The 22,050-nt window shown below is 43.4% G+C and overlaps 1 protein-coding gene across 9 annotated transcripts in view; it reads right to left on the bottom strand.

The window, feature by feature from the left end:
* The window catches only part of ACVR1B (activin A receptor type 1B), a 53,970-nt gene extending 32,707 nt beyond the window's left edge, over positions 1-21,263 (bottom strand). For 5 of the 9 annotated variants that reach the window (XR_009211577.1, XR_004246166.2, XR_004246168.2 and 2 more), the window contains exon 1: positions 21,065-21,256. Coding sequence is in view for 4 of the 9 variants with exons in the window: in XM_058433400.1 (XP_058289383.1) it covers positions 21,065-21,155 (91 nt within the window). In the remaining 5 variants the exon portion in view is untranslated. Of the gene's footprint in view, positions 1-20,120; positions 20,136-21,064 lie in introns of those variants that run through there. The other 4 variants (XM_032143514.2, XM_058433403.1, XM_032143515.2 and 1 more) reach the window with 4 other exon arrangements.
* Between the last annotated feature and the right edge of the window lie 787 nt (positions 21,264-22,050).

The raw sequence follows: 22,050 nt of genomic DNA on the forward strand, positions 1-22,050 counted from the left end.
GTCTTTCAGAAAAGCGCTCACTCCAGAGCCCACCAATTAGAGGGACTGAATAGTCAGGAGCCTCTGCTTCCAGATACTTATGCTTCTTTCGTTAGTTCACAACCTCTTTTACAGTGATTCATTCTGGAGAACGAACACACCCACACGTGGCTCATTATTTTTGGGAAGTACTTAAACAATCTTGGTGTAAGACAGGAAAGAACAAAAGTGGTGAAATCTATGCTAGACAGGACGAAGAACGGAACTGGGGGCTGGGCCGTGTGGGTTTGTGATAAGGCGCTGGGTGAGTCCCTGAGCCTATCTGGGCCTCAACTACCCAACCAGAAAACACCGTTTATCTTACAGAGATGGTATGAAGATTAGCCAAGCAACTGCTAAGAGCTGTGGGTCCTCTGAGAAAGGCCGCTCTACACGTATCTATGTCTAATTACATATTTTACAGAGTGAGAAGTCTGAAAAAGACAGATTTTAAAGATAACTACCACCGCTGCCCATATCCCCTGAAAAGATCAGAATTACCATCACTAGGAGCCACAGTGGGAATCACAGCAGGAACAGGCCAGAAAGGCTCAAATGCCAGCTTTAATATTAACCACACAACCTTGAGCAAGGTATTAACCTTCTTGTACCCGTTTCCTAATCTGTAAAGTGGGGCTGTTAATATACAGCGTTAGGCAATTTTGTTGCTGTGTGAACCTCACAGCGTGTACTTAACACAAACCTAGATGGCATAGTCTAAGTGGTGTAGCCTCCTGCTCCTAGGCTAGAAACCTGTACAGTATGTAACTGTACTGAACACTGTAGGCAATTGTAACACAATAAGTATTTGTATCTAACATAGAAAAGGTGAAGTAAAAATACAGCATTATAATCTTATGGGACTACCATCATGTAACAGTGTGGTCTATCACTGACCAAAATGCTGTTACACGGCCCATGACTGTATTTCACAGGCCTATGTAAGAATTACATGAAGAAATATATATCTAGTTTTTAGAGACAGGGTTTTGTTATGTTGCCCAAGCTGGACTCGAACTCCTGGGCTCAAGGGATCCTCCAACCTCAGCTTCCTGAGTAGCTGGAACTACAAGCACGTACCACCACGCCCAGCAAATATATTTTTTAAAGTACTTAACAACTAGTAGATATTCAATAAATATTAATCCCCCCTCAGTGTAAAACCTAAAAACAAAATAAAAAAACGCCACCCAAGTAAAAATATGTCTCCTTAACCACTAATTAGGAAGTGGCAAGTTTCAGTAAGAAACTGCTGTTCAAGTTTCAGCTCTATCAGGAACTAGTTGCATGGCTTTGGGCAAGTCATTTAACCTCTCTGAACCTCATTTTTCTCATGATTAACCAGAAAGAAGGTACTGAACTATGTGACCTCTAAAATCCTTTCCAGCTATGTTTGAATCTAGTTTTGTTTTTAAGTTCACACTGTTTGATCCCTGACCCAACACTGGACAATTCTGCTCTGTTTTATATGCCTTTTCCTAAACATCTTTTACAGACAGACATTTTGGCTAGCCTTCTGTTAACATTCATTTTCCACTGAAACAAAAGTGATAAATTATAAAAACATCTAAATTTACTGTAAATCTTAGTTCATTAAATCACGCACACTAAATTCAATTCTCTGAAAAGCTAAATCTGGACTAATGATAACAGCCCCCTAGAATCTGTTTCATAGTGACTCATCGGGTTAAAAATTTTACACACCATGTACATAAACAATACATACCTAAAACTCTCCTTATTCCAAGGCGGAAGAATTACGTAGTAGAAATAACACAACTCGGAAAACCAAATCACAGGAGTAACAAAATCACTCTACACATAAACAAGTTAGGAAGTGGTCAGAACAAAAGCCCTACTAGCATAGACTTTTGTCATTAACAAGTTAGTCAAATTTAAACTAAAGACAAAACCACCTTGGCAGGGTTTGAACATGGTTCCAAAGTATGATTGGAAGGTGGTTTGTGGTAGGATGTAAATGCAAATTTGATTCATGAGACAGGCTGTGTTTTGAGTAAGGCTGACAAGTTCCAACCTGGGCAGGCTGTCTAGCTCCGTGTTATAGAGGCGCCTAACACAGCTGGAACTCAGAAAAGACGGGCCACTCAGTGACACCATAGCCCAGCTAAGAATTCTCAAAAACCGCCACACAGGGTCAGACTCACGGCCATTTAGCCCAACATCCCGCCTCAGACACTCACCAGGAGCGGTGTGGGAGAGGGCAGCATGATGGCGCCCCCTGTGAAAGGGAAGAGGCACAGCACACAACGTCTAAGTTTGTCCTAACAGATGAAGGTCCAGGAGTGCACCTAAAACTTTTTTGAAGCTATAGTAATTATGAATTTTAACTTAATTACTACTTGGGAATAACAAATTTCATAAATTTAGTACTGGTTGTGGAGCACTGTCCTGTTTAGGTACGCTAGACTTTTTCAAATTTCACCGGGCAACCTTCTAGTTCTGCCCTTATTCTTCCTGATTTTATGACTTGATCATAAACTGCTTCTCAGCACTCTTTTCAGATGAGAAATTCACCGAACAGGCCAAAGTGATAAGAATAGCCTAATACAACCATGATTATTTTAATTATTCTTCCCTGGCCCTTATCCCAACCCCCTCCCGTTTCTCTGGGATAGAACAAAGACCATAACTCTACACAACTGTGATTGCAGGATCAGAGACATCAGTTTTATATTCAGGTAGGATGTTTTCAGTTTGTTTCCCGTAAGAAAACACTGTGCAGAGCTACGCTGTGTTATTGTATCAGGAGTTTTCACTTTCATCCTCTCCTGTGATCCCCACAGGAACTCAGGAGCTGAGGCAGGTATAGCTGTCTCACTTTATGGATAGTAAAGCCTCAGAGAAGTTAAGGGGCTCACAAGTGGTAAACCAGTAAAACGATGGAGCACATCTCCAACTCAGGTCTCCGGGGTCTAAGTCCGATCTTTTCCCCACAACACCACACAGCATTCTACCACACTCTTTCTGACAACACTTGGCACACAGAGCCAGCAGGGCCATGGCCACACTAGGAACACTTTCATGTGATCAGATTCAGCACCCTGCAAATATCATTCACATCACTCTCAACACATTCTTACCCTCCCCGTATCAAATGCACTATTGGTTTTCTGACCAAAGTGCCACACCATGTCTTCCTGCAGTTCATCTCCAGGAATTTAGTGTGTTACAGCCTATGAATTCCTTACTTCATATCGGTGACTCTACCAATATTATACAAGTGGTGCTTTATCCCTACTTTATTTTTTAAGACTTTTTAAAAAATTTTCTTAGAGACAGGGTCTTGCTATGTTGCCCAGGCTGGAGTGCAGTGGCTATTTACAGGTGCAGTCATAGCTCACTGCAGCCTCAAATTCATGGCCACACACGATCCCTTCTGCCTCAGCCTCCTCGGTAGTTAGGACTACAAGTGTACCCCACCACGCTGGCTAAGATAGTTCTTTATACACAGTGTAAATTCCTTTAATCCCTTTGTGACTTTAAAATAACTACCTGTATAGACTTTATTAGGGTCTTTCAAAGTCCAGATCAAGTCTTTCTCTTTATTCACATGCATACTTACCTCTATAAAAAATTCCAATTAGCCCGCCTGGGCTTTGGAGAAACCATACTGCCACCTTCTCTCGAGTGGGTAGTATAATGTTCTCTTAGATTCAGTAGCCCTAACTTTTATTATAGGTCTCATCAGCATAGCAACCAGGGTCTTTCTGGAAATCTCTTTACACATATAGGAGTAACAGGTCAATTTAACAGTCTTCTGGCTGTGGTGCCATTTGAAGAAATAGACTGTGTTCCATTCACCTTTGCATCTCCAGGGCTGAATTCTAGTAGGTCCACACTAAACATCTGCTCAAAAATGGCCATTTATGATGACAACATTAAAGTCCTTTGAGATGGGAGGAAAAATCATATTGTCCCAGTTACTATGGTCATATAACAAATTACCCCAAAAACCTGTGGCATAGAACAACCATTTAATCTATGCATGGATTCTATGAGCCAGGAACTTGGACAGGGCAGCAGGGACAGCTTATCTCTACTCCACAACATCTGGGGCTTCAGGTGGAAGACTCCAAGGCTGGGGCTGGAGTCATCTGAAGGCTTATTCACACTTACATTTGGCGCATGATGCTGGCTGTTGGCTGGGGACCTTCGTTCTTCCTGATGTGGTCCTCTCCAACTACAGGATGAGCATCCTTTATCCAAAATGTTCGGACCAGAAAGTATTGCAGATTTCTGATTTGGGGGGATTTTAGAATATTTTCATATACATCTGACTGGGCAACCCTAATCTGAAAATCTGAAATCCAAGATGCTCCAATGAGCATTTCCTTTGAGCACACTGGTGCTCAAAAAATTTTAGATTTTGGAGCATTTTGGATTAGGGATGTTCAACCTGTAGTCCCTTTGTGTGGGTTAGCTTAGGCTCCTCACAGCATGACAGCTGCCCTTTTCCAGAGAAAGATCCCAAAAGGAAACAAATCTGGCAGAAACTGTGTCCTTCCAGCAGCCTAGCCTAAGATACCACAGAGCATCACATCCACCATATGCCACAGATCAAAGCTGTCAAGCCTCCACCCAAATTCAAGGAAGGGACATGGGTAGACCCTGCCTACTGGAAAGAGTGTCAAAGTCACATTGTAAGAAAAACATGTGGGATAGGAAATATAGTTGCAGTCATTTAGGAAATACAATTTGCCACAAAGACCCACTTCGTTAGGTCTAAAACATCCCATATATTTATCACTACTTAAATTCAGAATAAAATAACATTTATTACAAGCCAACTATGAATATAAAATTGGTTTTAAACCTTTACCTCGAGAGGTATCTAACATCTACAACTTGTCCACTTTGAAATAATTTGGACTTTTATGTTTCCATAGCACGCTTCTCAATACAAGTAAAGAAATAATTCTTCTTTTTTGAGACGGAGTTTTGCTCTTGTTGCCCAGGCTGGAATGCCATGGTGCAATCTCGGCTCACTGCAACCTTTGCCTCCTAGGTTCAAACAATTCTGTCTCAGCCTCCCAAGTTGCTGGGATTACAGGCACCTGCCACCACGTCTGGCTAATTTTTTGTATTTTTAGTAGAGACCGGGTTTCGCCATGTTGGCCAGGCTGGTCTCGAACTCCTGACCTCAGGTGATCCACCCACCTCAGCCTCCCAAAGTGCTGGGATTACAGGCAGGAGCCACCGCGCCCGGCCAGAAATAATTCTTTCAATTTCTCTGCTACCTCCTCTATCACTGACAGCACCTTTAGGGAGATATAATTACATAGTGATTAACAGCCTGGGCTCTGAGGTCAGACAGCCTAAGCTTAAATCCTGGTTCCATCACTTGTTAGCTTAGCAACACAGGACTCGGGCTGCCCAATTAGACAACGCAGAAAACTAAGAGAATCAACTTCATAGGGTGGCTCTGAAGAATAAGATAATCAGTATATAAAGCTCTTAGCCAAGTCCCTATACAGCTAAGTGTACAATTAAATGCCAGACATTCCCATTAGCACCAGCCACCGATTCTCTAGCAGGTTTCCCCCAACCTTTTTTTGTTTGTTTGTTTTTGTTTTTAAGACGGAGTCTTGCTCTTGTCACCCAGGCTGGAGTACAATGGCACGATTTTGGCTCACTGCAACCGTTACCTCCTGGGTTCAAGCCACCACACCACCTTTAATATTTTTAAGTGCCTTTAATTTTTTGTCATTGATATTGCAATCTTCCGCAAGTTATATTTTAAATTGCAGTTTACCACAATATTATTATCATACCTAAAATAACGGACAATAGCCTTAATATAATCAAATATCCAGTCAGTGTTCAAAAATCCTTTATTATCTTGAAAAAATTAACAACTGGCTCAAATCCAGATCCAGGAAGGGCATGGTGGCTCACACCTGTAATCTCCGCACTTTGAGAGGCTGAGGTGGGAGGATCTCTTGAGCTCAGTTTGAGATCAGTCTGGGCAACATAGCGAGACCCTGTCTCTACAAAAAGTAAAAATATCAGCTAGGTGTGGTGGCACACGCCTGTCGTCCCAGCTCTTCAGGAGGCTGAGGTGGAAGGATTGCTTGAGCCCGGGAGATTGAAGCTAAAGTGAGCTGTGACTGCATCACTGCACTCCAGCCTGGGAGACAAAGCTAGACTCCGCCTCAAAAATAAAATAAAATGAAAATCCAGATCTAAATGAGGTTCTTCCACTGCACTCAGCTAAGAGATCTCCTAAAACCGTTTTTAATCTATAGGTTCCCCCTTGCGCTGTTATTTTTCCTTGCAAGTTATCTGTTGAAGAATCTAGGCCATTTGTCCTGCAGCTTCCCATATTCTGGATTTTTTGGGTTGACTCTCCAAGGTGTCATTTAACATGTTCCTCTCTCCTCTGTATTTTCTATAAGCTATTAGCTAGAGTTAGAGGTTTGATCTGATTCAGGCTCAAATTTCTGGCTAGAATACTAACAAGTGATGAATACCATCCCTACCATCCCTTGCAAAGGCACAGAACTTCCAGTTGTCTCTTTTTGTGATGTTAATTCTTTTTTCTTTTCTTTTTTTTTTTAGTAGTGTTTTCCTCTTCTACTTTTCCAGGTCCTGTGTAGGCATTCCCTCTATCTCCACACTCCCCTCCTCAACCCAACACCATTAGCTACACAGATTTTGGCGCACACACACACACACACATCTTTAGTCTAGAAAAGACTAAGTATTCCCTCTTCCAGACTACTTGAAATTTACTTTGTAATCGATTTCATCCAATATGCAAGATCAAATTCAGTGTATTTCCTTAAGTAGTTCTAAGACTGCGTATCCTAAGGATGGGTTCTTAACCAAAACTGCTATATTCCTCTCTTGTTCGTGTTTGGATAATCAGTCTCTAATCACTGACGTCCGGCCTAATTCTGTGGCTTCTCCAAGCTCATTATCCCAGTCGGATGGTCTGCATGGTATCTCTCTTAGCCCAACTATACCATCTATATAAGGAAAGGACCTCGCTGAGCGATCTCACATGGTACTGTCTTTATCCAGTAAAGCTTCTACCTCCCATTGTGCTTTGATGCAGCCACATCCTCCCCACAGGTCTGTACTCTAACATCTCCAACCTACTGGTTGTCTTCCCACCCAGCTGCTGACACTGAATCAAATACATCAAAGCTCTTACTTGCTACTAAGCATTTCAATTCTAATATTTCATTTTGAGGAATTCTACTTGGTGGGGGGGTCCAAAACCATAAATGTTGTGCTATTATGAATACCATATATAAGGGTTTTTTAAAATATACTTTATCTTTACTACCTTTTTTCCCCCTGCTTACCAAATTAATCCATGTTTCCTTGTTTACAAAGAACTTCAACCACCACAGAAATATATAATGTAGAGGTTGAGAGCCCCTCTAATTCCTGCCCCAGAGATAATTACTAATACATGTTTGATGTATATTCCTCCAGGGTTTCTTAGGCATACTATTTTTCAAGAGGAATTTTTTTTGCAAATTGATACTGAAAAACTGAGAACCGAACTTGTCCACCAACATAAATTAAATTACACATAATGTACAGTAAATATATGATCATATATTATATATAAATTATATACATCAGATGAGATTCAATACAATCCCTATCAGAATCTCAGTGGCCTTTTGTTTTTTTTTCCAGAAATGAAAAAGCCAATCCCAAAATTCATATGGAATTGCAAGTGACCCTGAATAGTCCAAACAATCTTGGGAGAAAAAAAAATAAAGTTGGAGGACTCATACTTCTTGATTTCAAGCTTACAACAAAGCTACAGTTATCAAACAGAATGGTGCTAAGTATAGACATACAAACCAACAGAACAGAATTGAGAATCCAGAAATAAACCCATACATCTATGATTAACTGATTTTCAACAAGAGTGCTTAGAACATACAGGGGGGAGGAAAAGTCTCTTCAAAAAATGGTGATGAACAAATGGATAACCACATGCAAAAGAATGAAGTCAGACCCTTACCTAACACCATGTGCAAAAATTAACTCAAAATAGATCAAAGACCTAAATATATCAACTAAAACTTAAACTTCTAAAACTCTCAGAAGAGGGGTAAAACTTCAGGAACTTGGATTTGGCAATGGTCTGTCAGATACGACACCAAAGCACAAGCAACAAAAGTAAAATGGATAAACTGGACTTCATCAAAATTAAAAACCTTTGTGTATCAAAGGGCAATATCAAAAGAGTGAAAAGACAATGGACAGGAGAAAATATATGCAAATCATATATCTGAAAATGGTCTAGAATCCAGAATATATAAAAAACTTTTCAAACTCAACAACAACCCAATTAAAAACTGAACAGGAGCCACGCAAAGTGGTGCATGCCTGCGGTCCCAACTATTCAGGAGTCTGAGGCAAGAAGATCTCTTAAGCCCAGGAGTTCAAGGCTGCCATGAGCTAAGAATACACCACTGCACTCCAGCCTGGGTGACAGAGCAAGACCCCTTCTCTAAAAAACATAATTTTAAAAAAACCAACAAAACTGGAAAAAGACCTGAACAGACATTTCTCCAAAGATATACAAATGGCCTGCAAACACATGAAAAGATGTTCAACATCATCTCTAATGTATTGCAAATTCAAATGCGAGTCAAAACCATAATGAGATACTACTTCATACCCACTAGGAAGGCCATAACAATATGAAAAAGAAATTTAATAAGTGTTGGTGAAGATTTAGAGAAACTGGAACCCTTGGTGCATTGCTGGGACATAAAAGGGTACAACTGCTGTGGAAAAAAGTTTGATGGTTCCTTAATAAGTTAAACCTAGAATTACCCTATAACCGAGCAATTCTACTCAAGGCATATACACAAAATAACTGAGACAAATGTTTAAACAGACTTGTACATGAATATTCTCAACAGTACTATTCACAATAGCCAAAAGGTGGAAACCACCCAAATGTCCATCAAATGATGAATGAACAAAATGTGGTATATTTATGATGGAATATTATTCAGCCATGAAAAGAAACTATTGATACATGCTATAATATAGATGAAACTCGAAAACATTATATTACATGAAAGAAGCCACATATTAAGATTCTATGCATATGAAATGTCGGCCAGGCGTGGTGACTCATGCTATAATCCCAGCACTTTGGGAGGCTGAGGTGGGTGGACCACTTACAGTCAGGAGTTCGAAACCAGCCTGGCCAACATGGTGAAACCCCGTCTCTACTGAAAATACAAAAAATTAACTGGGTGTGGTGGCGCATGCCTGTAATCCCAGCTACTCAGAAGGTTGAGACAGGAGAATCGCTTGAACCTGGGAGGCAGAGGTTGCAATAAGCCGAGATCCATGCTATGGCACTCCAGCCTGGGTGACGGAGCAAGACTTTGTCTCAAAAAATAAATAAATAATTAAAATAAAAATTAAAAAATAGTGGTGATGGTTTGCACATTATGAAGGTACTTAACACTACTAAATTGTACAATTAAAATAGCACATTTTATGTTATACATATTTTGCTACAATTTAAAGCTACTACCATAAATCCCTATTTGCCAAACAATATACAATATAATCTCAATAACAAAAACAAAAAAAACTACAGTGTTTTTCAAACTGTCTTCTTCCTGAATCTCTAGACTCTCCACCGTGTCCAAGAATCTCTGAACTCACAAAGAGGAAACCAGTGTCCTTTTCAACAGTTTCTCACTGGTATCTAGTACAGCACCTGGCAAATAGCACTGTGCTCAATAAACCTCACTCAACAGATCTCAGCCTAATAATTTCAGGGGCAGAGGGGCCTCTGCCAGAGTTGCTCAGCTTTTACTCACTTTATAAACATTTCTATATTTTCATTTTTAAGAGTTCCACTGTCTTAAAAAGAAAGACAATTGTTAATAGCTACTGATCTAGACAACTGCCAAAATGTTTATGAAAATCTGAATCAGGTTAAAAACTGTCTGGCACTAAACTGTTCACAAAATAGAGGCAACGTGTGGCTTTCTTGGGGGGTGGGAAGGCAATAACTAGGAACTGATTCTGCACTAGCAAAGCCTAAATAGAAAAATCTCGCAGCAGTAAAGCAATCACATGCTATTTGGTTAAAAGAAAAAAAGACCCAAGTTACATTTTCACCTTTTACAATCATCAAAATTAGATTTTAAAAATACATTAAAACCAAAAGCTTTCAAGTACCCACGAGCCATAATAAAGTCAAATTTTACAGGTGCCAATGGTGGTATATAGAAGAAAAAAACAAAAAAAAATGTACTGGTAAAAAGCACTTATGAAAAAACATAACTGACTTAATAAAGGAAGCTATTTGTATGGTGGGGGGTGGAGAGAAACACAGATTTAACAATAAGACACTTGATAAGCTTGGTATTTAATTCCAATCTGGGAAAAGGTCTTGGAATGGGGTTTGCATAAGAGAAAGGTGTTTGGAAAGCCAGCTCCACACTGTATCCATTCTACAAACTGCCTTTCTGACATTCTACTTGGAGACAAACCCAGCCCTAGAGAGCTGTTTAAACAAGTTCAACCTTAAGTCTCAGAGAATGAAAGCTTTGTTCTCACTCAGAAGAGACGTTTGATGTTTATGCTAAGGAGACCTGTCATTGCAACTTAATTTATGGCTGACTGTAAATACCTGAACATCTAGCAAGGGCCCACCTGCTGCCCAGGAGAATGTCAAGGTAAGACTGAAATGAGTGGGCCTCATTATGAGGGAGTGTGTCCAATGTTCCTGGGACCTATGTGTGCAGACTCAGCTGTCATATTTAGACAATCAGGAAATTGCATTTCTCCTTTGATTTCAATTTATGATGAACATGTAAAACCACTGTTTTCTTTGTTGAGTCTGAATAAACATACTTCTGGCTCAATAGAGCAGGGAAGGATATTTATCCCTGGTATTTTCTTCCTGACCTATTTATTATAATATGGACGAATGGAGAGGAGACAGTGTATGTCACAGTTTTGAGTGAGAAGAGGGATAGGAATGATTGTTTCAGGCAACTGGGACAATGAAAAAGAAAAAAAGAAATCAGTCAAACTGAGAATAAAACTAATGAGGTTGACAGATCAAGTTCATTTGGCTGGAATAAAATGGGTAGGTGGTAGGACAAGCAGAGATGAAAGAGGTGAGGTAAAAAGAGAGATTATGATGTTCCAAGTCACTCACAAATGTGGCAGCATTTTTTGAGTAGGATTAAAATACTATATATACAAGATCATAATAAAATTAGAGCAAAACAGAATTGGAATTATTTACCTAGGATTTTACTGAGGATGGAAAAGAAATGAATGAATTCAATTAAACAAACTTATTAAGTACTTAAAGCATGCAAGGCTCTGTGCAGGCCAAAGCCATATAATGAATAAGCCAGCTCCCCGCACCAACTCTTTGGGCAGAGAGTGGGAGGAGAAGACAACTATAAACAGTGCAACTCCAACTACCAATACAGTCTGAGGGGAAAAGCAGAGAGGATGGAATCACTGACCAGGAGAACACAAGAGGACGACGGTCCACACTGGGGGACACTGGGTTTGGCTAGAAGTGAGAAGCATTCCAGAGAAAAGGAAAAGGGAAGGCAAAGGGCTGTGAAAAGACATTAGCTATACTGGGTTCACAGTAAATTGACAGTTCCAACAATGCCAAGGTTCCAGCCAAAGACAAGAACAGTCAGGGAGACTAAGACCAGATGAAACTGATTGCAATGCTAAGCGAAGGGGTCTAGAGTTGATCCTAGAAGCCACACAACCTCTAGATCAGACAAACAGGGTGCATTTCCAAAGTTAGATCTAGCCGTAGGATGGAAAACAAATGGGAGATTGAAGGCAGAGAGCCTGGTTAGAAGGTCACTTTTACAGTACTCACAGTTTATAGTACAGTACAATATTTAGAGCACATGTTTTGGACTTGGATAGACTTTGGACCCACTGCTTAACTTCTCTATGCCCTAGTTTTCTCATCTGTAAAATGGGAATAAGAGTCCCTAGCCTCTCAAAGAATAACTACATAGAGTAAATGATACAACACAGGTGCTTAGCATAATACTTTAGTATATAGTAAACATTCAGCAAATCAGATGCTTTTATTACAATTGTCACCTGAACTCCTCATAGTCTGTGGTAGTTCCAACAAGCAGAAAAAAAGTCCATTTGTGTGTAAACTTTTTTTCTTGAGACAGGATCTCACTCTGTCACCCAGGCTGGAGTGCAGTGGTGCAATCATGGTTTGCTGTAGCCTCAACCTCCTGTTCTCAAGCTATCCTCCCACCTCAGCCTCCCAAGTAGCTGGGACCACAGGCACACGCCACCAAGCCCTTGTAATTTTTAAAAATGTTTTGTAGAGACGAGGTCTCATTATATTGCCCAGGCTAGTCTCAAACTCCTGGACTGAAGCGATCCCCTGCACCTGATTCTCCAAAGTGTTGGGATTACAGGCATGAGCCACTGTGGCCGGTCTGTGTGTGTAAACTTCTAAAGAGCAAGGACAGACTCTCTCCTCAGGATCCCTCTCAGCATTCAGCTTGGTGCTAGGCACATCCTGGATATCAGAAATGAACACTGACTGATCACAATTCAATCTTCTACAGGTAATATGCAAACATATACCAAGGCAATATACAAGGATGTGGGGAAAGGTGAGTCCTCTACTACCAAAAAAAAAGAAAAAAAAACAAAAACCCAGAAATTACTTCAATTCCCAGATTCCTCAACTCAAACATCCCAAGCACCTAAAAAACTTATTTCCAAAGCATCCACAATCCCCTCTCCCCTCCACTCACAAATATCTAGAAAAAAGTTATAGTCAGATGAAAGCCACATGTGGTCAAAGGATTTATTTTTATATGTGAGTGATGGGATGGCTGGGCACCAGGTCTCAAGTACCCTCATGCCTTTCTTGGGGTATTTCTCATTATTCCCCTCTCTCGCTTTACCTATTTTCACCATCACCGTTTGACTTGCTCCCACCCAATGCATACATTTTTTAAACCACCACCTAGTTACTATTTCACAGTTCCTACAGGTCAGAAGTCCAGGCACAGCATGGACAGTGCCAGTTAGGGTTGCCTTCTCATCTAGGATTGGGTCCTCTTCCAAGCTTACTGGTTGTTGGCAAGATCCACTGCCTTGCAGATGAAGGACTGAGGTCCCCACGTTCCTCCTAGCTGTCAGCTGGGAACCACTCTCAGCTCCTAGAGTTTGCCTGCAGTTCCTTGCCATGTGGCTGTTGGGATCGGCAGTTCACAACATGGATGTCTGCTTGCTTCCAAGCCAGCTGGAACATCTGATTTCCTCTTGTGCAATCAGCTGAGAAATCTCTCTGCTTTGAAAGGGCTAGTTCAATCAGGACAGACCCACCATGATAACCTCCTTTAGATGGCTAAAGGTCAACTGATTGAGACCTTAATTCTATCTACAAAGACTAGCATTTGAATACCTGAAGCAGGTGTGTGTACACCAAACATGGGGAATCTTGGGGGAGTGAGGAGCAGAAGGTGGACTGTGGTAGGCACAACTGCCTTACATTTCATACTTTTGTTTATTGTCCACCTCACCTGGCAGAAGGTAAGCTGAGAGAAGGCAATTTTGTCTCCTTTGGTTTACTACTGTATCCCTAACAGCTGTAACAATGCCTAGTCTATGACAGGTGCTCAATAAATATGTGTCAAGGGACCCTTTGGATCAGGGGTCCCCAACCCCTGGGGCCACAGACCGGTACTGGTCCACGGCCTGTTAGGAACCAGACCACACAGCAGGAGGTAAGTGGCAGGCGGGTACCTGAGCTCTGCCTCCTGTCACAGCAGCGGCGGCATTAGATTCTCACAGGAGTGGGAAACCCACTGTGCACCGCACATGCCAGGCATCCAGCTTGCATGCACCTTATGAGAATCTAACATGCCTGATGTGCCTGATGATCCTTTTTTTTTTTGAGTCTCACTCTGTTCCTCAGGCTGGAGTGCAGTGGCGTGATCTCGGCCGACTGCAACCTCCGCCTCCCGGATTCAAGCTATTCTCCTGCCTCAGCCTCCCAAGTAGCTGAGATTACAGGCATATGCTGCCACTACCATGCCCGGCTAATTTTTTATTTTCAGTAGAGATGGGGTTTCACCATGTTAGCCAGGCTGGTCTTGAACTCCCGACCTCAGGTGATCCACCCACCTCGGCCTGATGTGCTTGATGATCTCAGGTGGAATAGTTTCATCCCAAAACCATATCGCCCCTACTTCCCCTGTGGGAAAATTATCTTCCACGAAACCAGTCCCTGATGTCAAAAAGATTGGGGACCACTGCCCTAGATCACCATGCTAGGTACTCAACATGCATATGTTTAGTTTGCAGTCTGGAAATGGGACTTCTAACTACATGTATTAAAATTCTGGTTTAGTGAAATTCTACAATTTTATTTATACCACTTTTGTATACAGTTCTAACAAAATACGGTTAATGCAAATTTATTTGTAACCCCAATATCAACATTCATGGTACCTTCCTGCTCACTGACAGCCATGCACAGAATAGTGAAACATTTGAAACACCCACATGCGTTCCCAACTGAGGTCAAACAAGGCAACACCCTGCCTTCTTGTTTCAGCTGGCATACTGTAAACAAGTTATCCTTTCTGCAGTATATTTAGTGTCATGCTTTTCATTGATGATTTTGCTGTATAAAATGGTCCCCCACAAGTAGTGCTGAAGTGCTGTCTAGTGTTCCTAGGTGCAAGAAGATAGTGATATGCCTCACAGAGAAAATACATGTTAGAGAAGCTTGGTTCAGGCATGAGTTAATAGTTCTGCTGTCAGTGAAGTTCAATGTTAATGAACCAACAATATGTATTAAATGAGGTGTCTTTAAACAGAAACAAAGCCAGGCATGGTAGCTCAGGCCTGTAATCCAGCCCTTTGGGAGGCCAAGGCAGGAGGATAATTTGAGCCCACGAATTTGAGATCAGCCTGGGCAACAAGTGAGACCCCATCTCTACAAAAAATTTAAACATTAGCCGGGTATGGTGGCATGTGCATGTGTTCCTAGCCACTTAGGAGGCTGACAAAGGAGGATTCCTTGAGCCCAGAAGTTTCAGGCTGCAGTGAGCTATGATGCTTTTTTTTTCTTTTTTTTTTTTTGACGGAGTCTCACTCTGTCACCTAGGCTGGAGTGCAGTGGCGCAGTCTCGGCTCACTGCAACCTCCGCCTCCCAGGTTCAAGTGATTCTCCTGCCTCAGCCTCCTGAGTAGCTGGGATTACAGGCGCACACTACCACGCCTGGCTAATTTTTGTATTTTTAATAGAGACGGGGTTTCACTCACCATGTTGGTCAGGCTGGTCTCGAACTCCTGACCTCATGACCCACCCGCCTCGGCCTCCCAGAGTGCTGGCATTACAGGCGTGAGCCACTGCGCCCGGCCTATGATGCACTCTTGTACTATACAGCCTGGGTGACAGAGCAGGACACTGTCTCAAAAAAATAAAAATTAAAAATAAAAATAAACAGAAACAGAAACACATAAAACAGGCCAGGTTCAGTGGCTCATACCTGTAATCTCAGCAGGTGAGGCCCAGGTGAGTGGATTGCTTGAGCCCAGGAGTTCAAGACCAGCCTGGGTAACATGTCGAAACCCTGTCTCTACCAAAAAGTAAATAAATACAAAAATTAGCCAGGTGTGGTGGTGTACACCTGAGGTCTCAGCTACTCAGGAGGCTGAGGTGGGAGGATTGCTTGAGCCTGGGAGGAAGAAACTGCAGTGAGTGAGATCATGTCACTGGACTCTAACCTGGGCAACAGAGCAGGACCTTGTCTCAAAAAAAGAAAAAAAAAAAAGAAACACGTAAAATAAGGTTATGTATTGACAGGTTGAAAAAGCGACCAGAGGCTCGCAGGAACCTAACCCTGTATTTCCCCTAGGAGCAATGGTTGAAGATTTGGTAATTCAGTTCTACAATTCAACTTTATAGAACTACCACAAATAACAAGACTGTATTAGTCCCATTTTACAGATAAAACAATGAAGCTGAGAAAGAAGTGAAGTGGCAGCTCCAGGCACACTATGGCACAGCATCCTGTTTTATTTGCTTCACAGCACTCATGGACTGATAATTGTGTTTACTTATTTATTTTCAGTCTAAGCCATTGCAATTATAAGTTCCATAACAGCAGAGATTTAGGGACTTTTGTTCATCTTGTTCTGTTATTTCCCCATGCCAAAAACTGTTCCAGGCACATACCCAATCCAATGAATAAAGAAATCTATATGTTAACTGTGTAAATATTAGGGGTGATGTTATGGTTTAAAGGGAAAGGCAGTTACTTTCATTATGCTAAATTCAAAATATTTAGGGAGACAAATGCAGGCTTAAGACTGGGTGGAGACTAAAGAAAACCAAAAAGCCCAGAGTTGCCTAAAGTGGCACTGTCTCTGAACCCTAGAGAGCAGATAAAGATTGCCTGGGATGGAAACTTCACAGCTAAACCAAACTATGGCAACTCTACAGAGTAAAGGAAAGAAAGATACTCTCTGAAATCATATTTTTGCTTAGCATACAATTTCTCCATAACAGAGGAGAGAGAGCAGACATGGACAGAAATGGTGCCTCTGAAGCCAAAGCTCAGGTTAAACCTGCATGAGAGTAAAACACTGAGAAGAACAGAAACTCAGAGCAGGTATCTGAACCTGGCCATGAGGCAGTGCCTGCAGAATGAGAGAAATACAAGTTGGACTTAAAAGGTTCTCGCATTCCCAGTCCAGGTGGAACTGATGGGCTGTGGCTGCCTGCAGTTATGTCCAGCATCAGAAGCACTGGTGAGAAAGGACTCTAGGATTCCCTTTTTATGAATACAGAGAGGAAAATGAGATTAAGACCCTCTTTTTTTTTTTTTTAGACGGAATCTTGCTCTGTCGCCCAGGCTGGAGTGCAGTGGCGCTACCTCAGCTCACTGCAAGCTCCGCCTCCCGAGTTCACGCCATTCTCCTGCCTCAGCCTCCTGAGTAGCTGGGACTACAGGCGCTCGCCACCACACCCAGCTAATTTTTTGTATTTTTAGTAAAGACGGGGTTTCATCATGTTAGCCAGGATGGTCTCGCTCTCCTGACCTCGTGATCCGCCCACCTCGGCCTCCCAAAGTGGTGGGATTACAGGCATGAGCCACCGTGCCCGGCCGATTAAGACCCTCTTACACCAACTCCTACAACAGCTAACACAAGAACTGAAGACAAAGAGGCGAGATCCCAGAATTAATGTTCACCGCTACTCTGAACAAAAACTGAACAGTAAACAATAAAGATTTCAAAATTATAAAGAGCTACCTCAGTATTCTAATTTAACCTTCAAAAATTAAGATGACCTAAAGCACCACGAACTGAGAATTCCATTCCACATCAACACCCTGTGCTCCTCAGCTATTATGAGAACAGACTGCAACCCAATTCAACTCATGTTCCAAAATGCAACAAGCAGCTTCAACAGGACATGCTGGAAGAAGCAGCACGTCTCATCGTTTACTGATTCATATTTTGGTAGCAAGGTTACAATTAGCTCACCGGTGGAGAATAAACCTATTTATAACACAGCAGTCCACCTGAAAGACATAATCATCTAAAAAGGTTCTTAGAGGAAAATAAAGTGCAGGTTCTTCCTGTACTGATTGCAGATTCCCAAGGTCCTTTTGGATAAAGTCCTCAGTCTAACCTTCCTGTGTTCACAGTCACCATTCTGGCCACTTCTCAGCCTCCATGTTCTTATGTAACATTTACATAGTGCCATAAACATACCCAGAGTTGCGTAAGAATTAAAACGTTGCCAAACCAATAAAGCCTAAAGCAGGTCACTCCCTCCAGACTGTCTTTGATTAGCACAGGTATGCTGCCTAGTCAACAGTGTAAGAGCCTGCCAGAGACAGAAATTAACTTGAGGAAATCTGAAAGGGGTCTAAAAAAGCACAAAAAGAAAATAACCATACTGTGACATGCTGTACGTCTATCAATCACAGAGTATGTTTTTCTGCTCCTTAAGATAAAAAAGTAACCCAGCATTGCTTATTCACTGAAGTCAGAAACTGTGTCTAAAAATACCTCCCCGCCAACTGGCTATCAGTAAGTCAGTCTCACAAATGTCCCAATAAGAGTGACACAAAATATTTCCTTATTTTACAGAGGGAAAACTGAGGCAGTCACAGAAAGGTTAAGTTACTTGTTCAAGGACAACTTGTAAGGGAGCTAAGTTCTAGGGATGAAAACCAGCCTCCTCCCTCCATCTGGCTTTAACCTTTAACCAGAGTAGCCATTTTAATATGTTTTATCACATCTGTTCCAGGAGCTGTTTAAACAAAACTAATCAGAGGTCTCTACAAGACTGCACTTCCACTGTACTTAAAATCCATGTCCACTCAACAAAATTACAAGGCTTGGCTTGAAATTAGATTTTCAGTCCGCTCACAAAATTTCAAAATGTTCCTATGAGAATGTCAAATGTCTCTCTTGTTGCTTTTGTCTTAAGAAATGAATGTCATGTTCTCCTGCTACTAACTCAATTTTACATTTTTAAATGTGAAAATTCCAAAGCCAGGCCTTAAAACATGTACACCTATCAAACGGATGCTATTTCTAACTGAAACTCATTCTCCTTATCACTGGCCTTTCACTAAGTCCTAGTTAATTCATTAATTAATAGAAACACCTATCCCTTACTGCCCGCACATCATGTCCAAGTATCAGGCATCAGAGCTGTCTGGCTCTGTCACTACATAGGAAATGCAGGGGAGGGGAAAAAAATCAACTTCTTGTTATCCCACAGCCTCTATTTTCCCAGAACTGACGTTTTACTTTAAGCCCTTCGCAGCAGTGGTCTCCATAGCATGCACTATTGGCAACTAGACGTGTCCCGGAAAAAACTGTAGTGTCTGGCCAAGAAGTTTAAAGGCCCTGGAGAATGTTTGCTGGACACACAACCTAATTTCCAATTTACCAAAAAAAGAAACGAACTCCCTATTCTACCCACCCACCTTAACCCCCACAAACATCCATTTTAGGAAGGTTACAAAAAAATGAACTCTGCCCCATTCAGAACCACTTGGATTATCAAACATTCTTAACTAGGCTCACAACCAGAAAAACCCCACAAACACTACATCAAATCAGCAGGGAAATGACTGTTAAAAATCCTGGATATATTAGGGGCAGGATAAAAATTCCTATATGAAGATTTAAAGATTTATACATACACACACAAAATGACAAGCCTAGACGTTCAATCTCCCTTTTTTTTTTCTTACTACCCAGTAGAGAACATTATGTTACACATTCCAAAAACATGGCCCTTAATAAGGCCCGAGGAACATCCTTATTCATGCAAATCATTATCTCACCACAAATATCAAGCTCTGTTCATACACCTTCACCATGTTTCTCAAACCCCACGGCACAGATACCTAAGCCACAGAGCAGTGAGGCCGAAGAACACACACGAGGTGCTCCTTAGGAGAAGCATTAGCCCGTGAACAAAGACCCCGCTGCACAGGCTCCACCACTGGGAACAAATATCAAAGCCGGAGATAATGAACTTGTTTTTGAGACTCCAAAGTGGCATGCTGTCTTTTCTTGACTGTCTGGTTTATTAAAGACGACTGAACCCACCTGAGAATCATTATTTTTAGTGTAAGAGAAGCGAGCCACAGAACACACTTTATCTCCCATTGCTGGAAGGTTAGGGGCTGCTGAGAAGTCAAAGCATCAGGCTTTGTACCTCGGGAGCCAATACAATCCTGATCATCTCTCCCAGATCCATCTGTGGGTCAATAATCGCTTCAATGTAACTGCCAAATATAACCTTCATCTGCTACCCCAAGGCCAAAACACATTCGCCACGACTCTCTTAAATGAAATATTTTAGGGTTTCATCTGCTCTTAGCCCCCAAAGCCTCAAAAACAACACAGCCAGCGGAGTGTCCCGCAAAAAGGTACCCGCTTCTAGAGAGAGGAGAGTGGGGGTGGTATAAGGCGAAATGCAGACTGTGGGGATTGGAAGGTAAGGGGTGTGTGAGGGTGGGCGGGCTGGGAAGAGGCATCGTGTAGGAAGGTAAATAAGTACTGACCAAGGGCCGGGGATACAGTCCAGTGGTGGGATCTTTAAATAATCTTGGGGGGTTGGAGACAGGTTCTAGGATTTCACCTGAAAGGCATCCACAAAGTGATTAACTGAATGGGCCCCCCGGGGTAGGGTGGGGGAGGCGAGGAGGAAAGCAAATACACCTAGATTCAGATCAACCCTTGGGGAACTCGTTTCCACAGGGTTAGGGATTCCAAAGCCAGGCTCCAAAAAGGTTTAGGGGCCTGTTCGTCCCACGTCCCACTTCCTCCAAATAGCCTCCACCGGGCATGAGTGCCGGAGGGCGGAGGGGGGATTGCCCCACTGAACTCAAGGGATTGAGTGAAGGGGAAATGTGACTCCCTTTCCCAGAACATTAGGGAGGCAGTGGAGGGAGGAGAAGAAACACGCCAAGTGCAGGACCTGAAGGAAGGGTTAGAGACCCCTTCCCCTACAGTCTGAGGTGCGCGGGCTCTCAACATCAGGATCCCTCGGAGAGGCTAAGACCCCACCGCCCGAACCCCACAATCTTGGCGGGAGAAAGACGCCCCCCAGGAGCATCTGGAGGGAAGGAAGAAAGCCCCCCGCCCCTGGACACGGTGAAGGGCAGAAACCATGGACCTCCAAATCTTGGGGCTGGAAGCTCAGACTCCCCTCTATGGAACATGAGGGCGCTGGGAGCGCGACCCCTGAGAGCTGCCCGAATCCAGTTCCGCCTGCAACAGGGCTCGGGTCCCCAGGGGCCCGGCGTGAGCTCCGTCGCCGCCGGGCGGCCGCGCCTCGGAGATCGGGGAAGCTGACTGGGGGTCACCCCGACTCCTGTGCGCCCCCCACCCGGCCATATTGTGCGCATGGGGAGGGGGCGCGCTGTAGTCCAGCGGCCGCGGCTCGAGGCCTCGCCCTCGCCGGGCCCTCTCCATCGCGGCCCCCGCCCCCCGCCCCAGGACTCACCCTGGATCCCCCGGGGCCCGGACCCGCCGCTGCCGGCGAGCAGGAGAACAACAAGGGAGAAGAAGGAGGAGGCTCCGGTCGACTCCGCCATAGTAACCACCGCCGCCGCCGCCGCCGCCGCCGCAGCCCAGCAGCGCCCAGCGCGCGCGCGCGCGCGCCCCCGGCGCCTCCCCTCCTCCCGCGGCCCGGCTCCCGCCTCCCTCTCCTCCGCCCGGCGCCTGCACGTGCGCTCCCGGCGGAGCCGGCGTCGCGGCCGCCGCGCGCGCCCCCGAAGGGCGGGGCCGGGGCGCGCGCGGGCGCCCGCCTTAAAGGGGAGTGTCCCTGTTAAAGGGGTGGGCGGGGCTCCTGCCTCGGCCAACCTCGCGGATCGGTGCCGAGCCCGGCGCGGAGGAGGCCGGAGCCGAACGTGCAGTCTCCTCCCTCTTCGGCACCCCACGCAGCGCAGAATTATCTTATCAGAGTCGATCCCCCGCCCCCGTCGAATATTCTACGAATCCCGTGCGTGTTCCAGTTCCTCCTTCCCTGCGCCTTAGCCTCAAGCCCCTAGCGCGTCCCCTGGGATCATCGCCGCGGTCTTCTAACGGGTTTCCTTGCCTCGCCTTGCCCCCTGCCATCCTCTGGACGCGGCAGCCTGTGTGATGGAATCGCGGCACGCTCCTTTTCAGAACATAGCAAGGCTCTTTATTGATGACAGTATGGGTAAGGGTGCCGTGTGAGGCACTCTGATTGGGCTGGTAGGTAGAACCCTTTTGGTAAACAATTGGCATTATGCATCAAATGCCTTAAAATCTTCATATCCGTTTACCCAGTATTGTCCCCTGTCCTCAAGAAATAATAAGAGGACAGATGTTTATGAAAAATGTTAACTGTATATTTATCATTGTAAAAAGGTGGAAACTAAGTAGACAATAATAGAAAATGTTAAATTATGGCCCATCCATATCATGGAACATTATTTAGTAATTTAAAATCCTGTTTAGACATGA

The sequence above is a fragment of the Hylobates moloch genome, unplaced genomic scaffold, assembly GCF_009828535.3.
Source record: "Hylobates moloch isolate HMO894 unplaced genomic scaffold, HMol_V3 SCAFFOLD_22, whole genome shotgun sequence".
Taxonomy (NCBI): Eukaryota; Metazoa; Chordata; class Mammalia; order Primates; family Hylobatidae; genus Hylobates; species Hylobates moloch.